This window comes from Acyrthosiphon pisum, chromosome A3, assembly GCF_005508785.2.
Source record: "Acyrthosiphon pisum isolate AL4f chromosome A3, pea_aphid_22Mar2018_4r6ur, whole genome shotgun sequence".
In the NCBI taxonomy this organism is placed as follows: domain Eukaryota; kingdom Metazoa; phylum Arthropoda; class Insecta; order Hemiptera; family Aphididae; genus Acyrthosiphon; species Acyrthosiphon pisum.
Window position 1 is genome coordinate 36,930,572 of NC_042496.1, and position 11,759 is coordinate 36,942,330.

General features: G+C 26.3%; 1 protein-coding gene across 2 annotated transcripts in view; it reads left to right on the forward strand.

The window, feature by feature from the left end:
- The first annotated feature begins 9,139 nt into the window (after positions 1-9,139).
- The window catches only part of LOC100575984 (uncharacterized protein KIAA1841 homolog), a 10,741-nt gene continuing 8,121 nt past the window's right edge, over positions 9,140-11,759 (forward strand). The window contains exons 1-5 of one of the 2 annotated variants that reach the window (XM_008189712.3): positions 9,140-9,929; positions 10,041-10,153; positions 10,222-10,335; positions 10,409-10,562; positions 10,638-10,793. In XM_008189712.3, coding sequence (XP_008187934.2) covers positions 9,415-9,929; positions 10,041-10,153; positions 10,222-10,335; positions 10,409-10,562; positions 10,638-10,793 — 1,052 coding nt within the window. In that variant the 5' untranslated portion in view covers positions 9,140-9,414. The remainder of the gene's footprint in view (positions 9,930-10,040; positions 10,154-10,221; positions 10,336-10,408; positions 10,563-10,637; positions 10,794-11,759) is intronic. The other variant, XM_029491715.1, reaches the window with a different exon arrangement.

An 11,759-nucleotide genomic window follows, 5' to 3' on the forward strand; every position in this document is an offset into this window, starting at 1 on the left:
TATTATATAGTTAATGAAGACCTTTAATAATAATTTGTCAGCACATATATATTTACATATTTTTCATTCCAATCTATAAATGATGAGTGTAGTCAATAATTCCAGATCACTATTAAAATCTATAGATGCTTTAAACTGTGAAACCAGTAAATCATCCATCATAATTAAGAATATAACTCTTAATACAAATAACACTGAAAATTTAAACAAAATATATGAAACTCCGGTAGATCAACCAACTGATGCAAAAGAATATTATAGTTTTTCTTCTGATACAAATGAAATGTATTATTCAGATTCTGAAGGATCAAAGTTGTTAATTTTACCTCAACGTAATACATCTATACATAATATGCCATCTGTCTTACATCCACCTTCTAGTTCTGATTCTGATATTGATTATTGTAAAATAATGAGTAACAAACCTTTAGCAACCAGTAGTCCTTTAAGTAAACTTCAAAATAGCATTAAAAATAAATATTATAGGAAAAAAACTTCTAAAAAAGTATCAGTTAGTCTCAAAATTTCTAATGATGACATAAAATCAAAATCAAAATCAAGTAAGGTTAAAAAATGTTATAAGAATTCTGATAAGACTATTTCTTCATACACAGCATGTCTTAGTGAAATTCCTAATCTATCAAATAAAACTGCCTCACCAAAATATAACAATCTGCAATTAATAAAAAATCATGAAAAAACTGACAAACATACAAAACATTCAACTTTTAATAATATAAAACAAATTTCTCAGAAAAGTTTGAATGATGCGACAAACATATTATACACAAATCAATCCCAAATTACTTTACAGAAGTCTAGTTTCACAACAAACACGACGTTCAATAAAAAAAGTGAAAACAATTTATTTCAATTAAATTTGCTATTTGATAATAAAGAAAATTCAAATTCAAACAAATCAAATAAGATAGATCTAGTGAACACAGCATGTCTCACTGGAATTCCTAATTTATCAAATAAAACTGCCTTGCCACACTATAACAGTCTGCAGTTATTAGCTGAAAATCAAGAAAAAACTGACAAATATACAAAACATTCAACTTTTAATAATATAAAACAAGTTTCTCAAAAAAGTTTGAATGATGTGACAAACATAGTATACACAAATCAATCCCAAATTACTTTACAGAAGTCTAGTTTCACAACAAACACGACGTTCAATAAAAAAAGTGAAAACAATGCATTTCAATTAAATTTGTTATTTGATAATACAGAAAATTCAAATCCAAAACAATTAAATAAGATAGATCTAGTGTATAATTCATTGAAAAGTGAAAAAAATTCAACAAAAAACAAAATTAAAGAAAATCAAACACTTTATAAAAATACAACAATTGAATATAATAACTCACAAATTACTTACAATATTAATAAAAATGCAACATTTGATGAAAACTATCTGAATAACACTGATTTATCAGACATTTTTCAAATGGAATTGAGCTTAAAAATGTTTTCTGGAAATATTGTACCATACATGAATAGTATGAAGCATGAGATATTACAAATAATGAATAAATGCATGTATAAACATGATAAACAAATAACTAAAAGATCAAAACATATTAATGATATTATTAAAAATATTCATAATATTATGAAAGCAAATGTGTACAATTGTATTGACTCTTCAGCAAATAAAAAAGATTATTCAACTATACCGTTTGTAGGTGTTGATTTGAATAATTTAAATGTATTGAACAATAAGTTGGAATGTATAAAAAAAAAACTGGAACAAGTTAAATTATGTGAAAATATATTGAATGATCAAGAAAAAAAATCTGCTGATCAGTATGTTCAAAATGATTTTTTGGAATTTAACCATCTTGACGATTTAAAATCTTTTAAACCTGCAACCGATAATACCAATGCTGTAATTTCATCAACTAAAACTGCAGAACTTGATTCATTTAGTTGTATGAGAGAATTAACTAAATCGAATTCTTTACTACACCCTATTAGTGATTGCATGGATATTAATGAATCATCTCAGAAACAGTTTTTAGAAAACTGTAGTTTAACATGTATAAATTATTTGCCAACAAATGAAATTTCAAAAACCATCACACATGATTTAAGTTTTTTATCATATAATGAACCCCTTCTTGATAAATTGGCACCTGTAAATGATAATCTTACTAGTCGATCTGAAGATGTTATCTACAATGATAATCCGGTGGAAAAAAATCAAAGTCGTTACTGGTTAAGAAAAAATCCAAAATCAACTGAACATTATTTTTCACCTTATTTAAAAACTCCTTTCAAAACTCCAAAAAAATCATGTATTAAATCAAAATACAATGATATGTTTATTTGTACAAGCACTGGTAATAAGAAAGTTATTCATCAGTATAAACTTAAATCAGTGTTAAAAGCTAATTCAGATGAATTAATAAAAATAATTACTCCAGAAATTAAGAATAAAAAGTTTAATAACGATAATCAAAATACTACTGCTTTTGATATTTCAAATTTGAAACCAAAAAAAATTGAAAAACCTTGTCGTTGTGGGATATTTCCGTCTCAAGTTCCTTCTTCCTGGAATGATTCATTGCATACTTCTTTACATAAAAATTTACATAAGCTCCAATTCAAGAGCCAAATTCCTGTAAACGTAGCAAGTAAAATTAATGTCAATGGATTTCTTTTCAACATAATAAAGGTTACAGAAAATTGTGACGATTTAAACCTTAGACTTACATTGAAGAATATACAAGATTTTATACATTTAGAAATTGATTTTTCTAAAAAAAGTATTAATAATAATTTAAACCATACAATATTTTTAGCAGTGGATTCTAAATTCAAAATTATTGGATATTTAGAAATAGAGCCGTTAACAAATGCATGTATTTATCAAAATAGTCAGCTTTCAAAAAATTTGATTGCAGTAAAATTTGGCATATCAAAATTATGGGTGATGGTTAAGTATAGGAATAATGGAGTAGCAACAAAACTGTTAAAGCAATTTTGTGATGAAGAAAATTTACAAACAAATGATATTGCTTTTGCATTTCATGGAAATCACGGAATTTCCTTTATTAAAAAGCACTTTGCAAATAATTCTGTTTTAATTTATTAAAATGAAAATGTTTTTTTTCTATTATATTATATTTTAGGCTATATTTTATTGTTATTTTTTTTTTTAAATTACCTACCTTTGTTATTTATTATAAAATTAAGATTATTAAATTATAACAATATTTTTTAAATCATTATACATACCCACATAGGTAACTGTTTTAAAATAAATACGTTTGTCATTTTTTGTTTTGTCTGAAAAACATTAATTTAATGAGGAAAATAATATAGGTACCTACTTGAATAGATAATTTGAATTTATCTTATGAAATTCAAAATGTTTGAGAACCAATTATTTATTCAATTAATTTAATTAGTTACTTGGTGAAATAATACAATTTTCAGCTATAACTTATGAGCCTATAGTGGTCTATACTCTATATGCTGAAGCTTACATTATTAAAACCAAAAGTAATATGTATTTATAAGTTTATAAACTTATATACTTATTTCTATAGCATGTGAAGATGTTGGTACTCATATCAATATAACTATAATGTAAATTTTTTCAGATTTATATATGATTCTAGAATCACTTTAGAGGTCCAAAATAAACTAATGACTTAACATATCATATATTACTTCAATAATGAGTCAGCGGTGATGTGCCTGGGGGTTAAGTTAGAAGTTATATACTTATATATACCCTCCTCCAAATTTCCCATAAATTCCCTTATTTGTGTTTTTTGGTATTACCACCATAATTCATTTAAATGTATTTATATGTATTCTATACCTAATGTATTCTAAAGTTATTCAGAATATTTTTGGAAAAAGTATTTTTAAATTAAAAGTATTCCGAATACTGTATTCGTACATCGGAATACTACCCAAGACTGACTAAAGGTTTAAGTTTAAGGTATATGGTTAAACACCATCACAATTTATTTGTTTTTTGTTACAATTATTGAAATAGGTACTGCTACTACCTTTTGTCACCTACCATGTAAATAAACCAAATTGTATTGTTATAATATGCATAAATAAAAATATAATATAAATTATAATCTTTATTATTATATGTTAAACACACATGTTTGTTGATATCATAGGCGTGTCCAGACCTCATCCGCAGGTCGTGCACAACAGTGGCATATCCAGGGGAGATTACTGCATCCCCCCCCCACCAAAAAAAAAAAAAATAATAAAATAAAAAAATTAGATGAAAGTTTGTGAATATGACCTCCAAATTTTTAAATAAGCTTTATCATCTGATAATAATTAAATAAGTTTTACTTTTTATTAGGAATAAAAAACAATATTTCTTTAATATCAGATAAATAAATAACTAGATATGTTATATGAAATTATATTTAGTTCTTAATTTTAATATATAATTATTTTAACACGCTAATAATACTTTTTACAAATGTTTATTTTTACGTGATGAAAATGAAAAAACTTAACACGAAATCAGAAGCTTAGAAAAAAAAGTAATATTATGCATCGCAATTTATAATGTACCTAAGTAGGATAAAATTTCGCAGACAGGCATGACCTGTAGGCACGCCTATGGTTGATATGTTTTGTCTGTGAAACATATGTGGTGTAGTATAATAATACTTAACAGCACAGATTATATGAAATCTCATAACAATACCAAAATGTTTTATACAAATCAGAAAACAGTTTGCATCTAATTTACGTGATGTATGTATGTTAAATATAATATGTAATTAAGATATAATTTTTTTTAAATCAATTTATCTTGAAAGTTAGTCAACAGGAAATTAAAATGAGAATACAATATTAATTGGTGAACTTAACTTCAAAAATAATAAAATTAGATTACTGATTTATTAAAAAATATATTAAGGATGTATATAAGTTGGAACTTGATGACATAAAATACATATAATTGCACAGCATCGAAACATTTTAAGTAGACACAGTTGACAGTCATCGAAGTAGATAATTTCAAAATAATATAATATACTTTATGACCATAAAATGCCACTACTTCTGTTTTGCTGAAGAATATGGTAGTGAATATTTACATCTGTGACCAACATATAAAAATTCATATTTTTGTTTAAAATTTACATTATTCTGTTCGCATATAAAATTGGCGTTACAAATTTCAAATTGGTATTACAATAAATAAAATAGCGACGCTGATAGTTCACATACAACAATATTTTAAAACTCATGTAAAAAAATGTTTTTATTCTCAAAATAATTCCAGTAATATTTTTCAGCACTACATAATATAGAATATACAAATATCAAATAATAAATCAACAAATATAATATGTTTTCCTTTAATTCTAAGTGTGTAATCAATTTATTGTTTCTAATCATCTATAATGGAAAAAAAGAAAAATATTTTTTTTAATTTCATTGAAATATTTCAAATTTAGAACCCTATAAGTAAGCAAATGAAAAAAACCCAAAAACCAAATGTTTAGAAGCAAATAAATGTTATGTTATCTAAAATATAGGCACGCTGTTGCATTAATAATTTTCCACCCTATATGTTCAGAAATTTTGGAGCCACTACTACAAACACAAAAAGATAGAAGTTGTCCGGCGCAAAACAGTTTTTGCTATGTTGTAAATTTGTAAGACGGAGACAACACATGCGAGTGTGACATCCTCTTAAACAAAACCACAAAATCAATGATTTTCGATAATATTATATTATTATTGTTATTTATGTATTTCAAATGAACAGTCAACAGAGTATTTTATAATACCCAATTTAAATTTATTTTCCTCCCTCGTCGGTTTCAACTTATATATTCTCCTATAATACAGAATATTATGCTGCTCTTTCTCTAGTAATATTACACTTTAATTAAAGCTATTACCTATACATTTTAGGGTCCATACAAATTTAAAAATTAAAGGACATCACAACATTAAAAACAAGTTTGCTTAAATTTAAAGAGTACCTATGCCATTATCAAAGAAGTATGGTGGGGTCACTTAAACATTAATTATTCAATGAGATACAGGCGTCTCAAAATATGCGTGTGACGTGATACGTCATATGTGGTGTATGTTTTAGTGTCGTCTAGACCAGTGTTTGTCAACCTTTTTACTGTTGCGATCTCTTTTTGAATTTCAATTTTTTAGCGACCACCTACATTATTTTTTTTTATATAATCACATTCACATAGAATATAGATTATTATTAATAATCAATACTAAAATTACTGTACATTGTACACAACATAAAATACATATAATATTATAATTATTTATTTAATTAATAAAACGTATACCAAATATTTACAGATACATAGAATATATACCTACAATTTTAATTCATACGCGACCCTAAATAATAAGTTTGCGATTCCCAGGTTGAGAAACACTGGTCTAGACTCTAGATTAACACAATGATTTCAATCGTTTAAAGATAATACCTATACTTAATTTAAATTTTTTTATGTAACCTTAAATGTTTTTTTGTGTTAATGACAATATGACATAGGCGTGATTATAATTTTGATATACTTTCTAGTTTTTTTTATAGTAAATTTCGTACATTCGGTTTATACGGCAATGCAACGCAACACGAACTCAATAATTTTACTTAATTATAATTTATAATATATTTATGTGTATACAATAACAATATATATCCAATTTGAAATCACACCATCATCTTAAGCACATAAATATACTTAGGATTATGAAAAAAGAAATTTTGAAATATTTTTGTAAATTATTAAAATCATTGTGTAAATCAAACTACTTTTACACGTAAAACATGGACAGCTGCTCACTCGTCGGCGTTATATGAAGTCACGTGCTTATTCATCAACTCTCATTATCTCTTTAAATAATCATTTTTTTAACTTCGTTTTTTTACCAAAAAGTTTTTCATTATTTCGATTATATTAATACGCTAATAAACTCAAAATTTAAAAAAAAAATTGTGTTGTGATGTCCTTTAGACATTTAAAAATGCATGGGCTTTTCATTTAATCTGTTGGTTTTGGATTGCTTACCACGCCACTCGCAAATTTCGATTTTTTTTCTTAAATTCATGTTTTAAGTTAGTTTTAATGAGTTAAGAACGATAGTGCAATTAGCATTTATCGATTCGTACTTGGTTTCGAAGTTACCGCATATTTTTAATTCCATGGTTTTCCATTTTTTACGCACGTGAAGGTTCACACTATACTGTAATTAATTTCGTAGATTATAGATATAGAAATGAACAGTTTATTTTCGGAAAGTACTTCACAATATTTTAGCCGACAAGATGTTCAAATAGGTATGTGGGGAAAGATTTACATTTCTGCAATATTGCTTTTCACACGCCGTAGCATTAAGTGTGTTAAAATCAAATAAAATAAAGAGCAGACCATATTATAGAGTTGTGCAAAGTCCAGAAATTATCGACAACGAAGTAATTATTTTAAGAAGTACCAAGTGGAATATTAATTGATTTTTGTTTATGATAACAATTTAAAATTAAATTACATAATAATACAATAAGCAAGTGTTAACAAATTGTATTTTTTGACATTAAATTTATAATTAGTCGTAAAGTTTTATTCGTGTAATGGATCGGGTCAATGCAATACAATACAATTATATTGATAACAATGTTAACGCAAGTAAAAATGCGTAATTGCCAATTGGTGAACTTCAAAAGCAAGCCCAATTCTGATTGCACCATTATTATTAAGGACTTGTTGAAATACGTCAGTTATGAATAAAAATAACAAAAATTGGTAGTGGGCATGATAAACTAGATTTGTTCATTTTTTGTCTAATAAAATGGTTGGTATATACTGATTTTTATCAACATTTCTTTAAGAAAAAAAATATATAGTTTAACACTCAGACTTACTAAAATCTAACTAAATCTAAATCTTATTTATCTGTACTAAATATTTAGACGTCACAGAATAATGTCGAATGGTTAGATGCTTGTCTGCAGTCGGCTAAACAAGATGGGTCGGGTTATTAAAAAATTACGGTACAGGATTACCAGAATCTATCGTAGAGTTAGATAATTCGTAACGTTTTGTTTGTGTGATATAAACATAAAGGTAATCCGAATGCCCGTCAGTGAGGTGCCGTCCAATGGAGTTATATACTCATACTAATCTTAGGTACTATTGTTCTTAGATTTTTCTGTTCAATTAATCCCTGTGATAGATAATTTATAAAACAAATTTTGTGTTATATAATTTATTGGCTAGTTACCCACGAACGTTTTTGTGTGTGGCTATTTTTCTTCTATCAACGATGTTAAAATAGAACACTTGTCGCTCGTGTACACATATAGAATACAACTATGAACTATGAGGCACTTACATGAGATAATAATAATTAATGATTAAATATAGAATAATGTGTTAATATTGTATCTAATGTCTACAGATAAAATATGACGTAAGTATAGCAGTCCAATATGCAATCTACCAGATAAATAATTGTCTACTAATATGTTACATAAATCCATTAGTCAAATGTATAAACAATGATTGGTCAATATGCAAAAATCACGTGTCAATAATATGTCCAATGGTTTTTTTACAGACGGCGCTTTGTATAGGCAAATTAACGCCATTCTTCTTTTATTGTATAATATTCTTTGCCATTTTAATATAGATATAACGACGTACCTACTACGCTGCGTGTTTCACGATAGCATTTAATTTTTATATTTATCGAAAACAAAAATAATATTATGTATTATGACGATATAATATTTAAATAGAAAAATCGTCAAATACGAATTTTTAAATTTCCTAAAAATAAGCTCATATTATACAATAATAAAATAAATTGGTTACGTTTTTTTATTTTGAGTTGTTTATTCACATAGTACCCCCTTCTCTCAAGTATATCTATTTCCACCAATAGGTATATATATATATCAATATAATAACAAATAATGACATCTCTAAATATCTTCTGTATCTTGGTAACCAAATATAAACACCATAATTTGACGTATTTGGTGAAACCTTATTGTGTTTTATGTATACCACTGTTTCTATAGAAACAAACAATCATGTCTCTACAATCATTATTTTTTTTTTGCTAGTCGAATACTATGTAGTTTTTTATCCTTCACTAATCAAGTTCAATAGTTCAATATTATAAACGTTTTATAAACGTTAATACTCGTGTACAGTACGGTTGTTGTTTTTTTAGTTATAACAACGATGAAATGTTAACTGTTTAAAGTGTGTTAAGTGTTTAGTTATATGGGTAGTTAGTATACAATTCAATAAGTCATGCTCAAAACATTAATAATAATATTAACACGACGGGGTTGGGTGTGTGTATCGTGATTTTGTATAACAACCAACAAAAATGCAAATTGCTATTACATGAGTTATGAATTCATCAACCGATGAATCAAACAAAATCGATATTGCAGCATTGAGCGTCACTTCAGAATGTGACCGAATAGATTTACAAGAGTTTTTAGATTTTTTAATATTAGCTTATCGAATAAACGACGCGCTAACTTCAGGCAAGGGAAAACAATTACACGACACCTGCATCAATTGGACTGAACTGTCTCGTAATAATTTGTTTTTACGGCTGTCAGATAAAAAACCTGATATCACTGCTGAAGACGAGACGGGACAAGCAACAATGAGAGTTACAAGTACCGAACGAGTGCAATGTATTCTCAAACACAAGCTCAAAGAAATAATGAATGAGGGTATTTTGGACTCTGTACTTCCATTTATAGTTAAAAAAACGTTGACGACAAATGTTTTGAAAACTTTAGAGTCATTTGGCTCCAAAACTAGTAGTAATCCTTTAAATAAAGATAAAATGTGTTCAAAACCAAAATGTAATACAATTGACAATTCGTCTGGCTCTAGATCTAACAAGGGAGAGTAAGTATACTGGCAGTTAAAATAACTATGTTATTACATTTTTATATATTATAAATTATAATCATGTATTCATATACCTATTATACATATTTTTTTTAAAAACCAAAAAAGTACGGAAATTGAGATTAATGTATGCGATGCAGTTCAAAAATTAAAAAAGGTATTTCGATGTCCTAAGCGACTTCTTATTTCGAAAATGGGATATTTCTCTGAGGTGACTAAAGGTAGGTGCGAAAATAAGTGATAAACAATTTATTATTATTGTGTGACGTGGTTAAAAATTATGTTTTAGGACAACGGTTGGAAGATATTGATATATCAGTCCATTGTGAAATACCTATATTTGACTGGTTAATAAAGTGGGTTAAGAAGGACTTAAAACCAAAAAACGAATGGCCATTATTAGGTAATAATTTATATTTTTAAAAGTTACGAAGTGCCTCTATTTTTATTTTTAAATATTCATAATTTTTGTACAGATAATGAAAACGTAGTGCCGATTTTGGTTTCTGCATCATTTCTTCAAATGGAACCTTTATTTCAAGAATGTTTACTTTTTTGCAAAAATAATATTGATGATGTATTATCGTCTTCAGCAAGTTTCGGATGTGTTAATGATGGAGTTATTACAAGGTTTGTAAGTAAATTTACATTGTTTGTCATGTTTGGTTTTAAAACTGTCAAATGTGGTTGCGTTTATACATTTAGATTATCAAATCAGTTTAATAACTGTGACGTAGAAAATATGGTGGACGTAAAGGATAAATTAAAATCACGTTTGTTTACGAAATTGATATGGGATTTGTGCAAACGGGATCCAAAACGTGAATTAGGGCATTATAGTACACTAGCTTATGCATACTAGTAAGTTAAACGAATGTAATTTGCTCCTAATAAATATATTTATTTTGAAGATAAAAAAATGATTGAAATGTCTATGGTTATTGAATTAAAAATAGTAATTGTTTTGATTTTTAACGACAATATTACTTAGCATGATTTACAATTTAGTATACTAAACCTATAAAAATATTATTTTTTCAATGTCATTTAAATTAAGTTTTATTTCAGATTTTCATCTAAAAGTTCAAAGTTTAACATATAAATATTAAATATCGTTAAGAGGGCGCTATACAACCGTCTTACAAACGCATAACCCACCAGCAGGTCACGTTTAGCTCTGTTAGATTAAAAATTAGAACGAATTAACCTTAAATAACATTTAGAAGTAAGAATATTATCATACGGTTTTTTATATTTTAGTTTTAAAGAAAGTTGTGAATATTTTAAAATTGTAGTTTGTTTATGCATTTTAAAATACTCACAATTTGCTTTGAAATTAAAATCTAAAAAAAAACCTACTAGATAGGTATCTTACCTTTAAATTTTATCTGAGGTTTATTCATTCTAATGTTTAAACTAACAGAGCTAAACGTGATCTGCTGAGCGTACAATTTGCTATGTTATGCCATTGTGAGACAGAGAGGAGTCATCTTAACAAATTCAATTTTGAAATTAAATTTATTTTATACCTATTTAACAATTATATGTTAAAAAAAAAATTATAAAACACATAAGTAATTTTTCTTTAATAAGCAATTCCATTCAAATTTCAATTTTTTAAATTATTATTATGGTTTTATGAAAAAAATCATTATATTATTATTATTTACGTATTGGCCATTTGTAATTATAAATTATTGTTAAATGAGTTAAAAAAAATTTGGCTAGTACTAATACTGTTATTTTTCATATAATATTTATGGTGTAAAGAAATAATGTCTAGTAGTGATAACTGTAAATAACAAGAATTTATTAATATTGTTATTT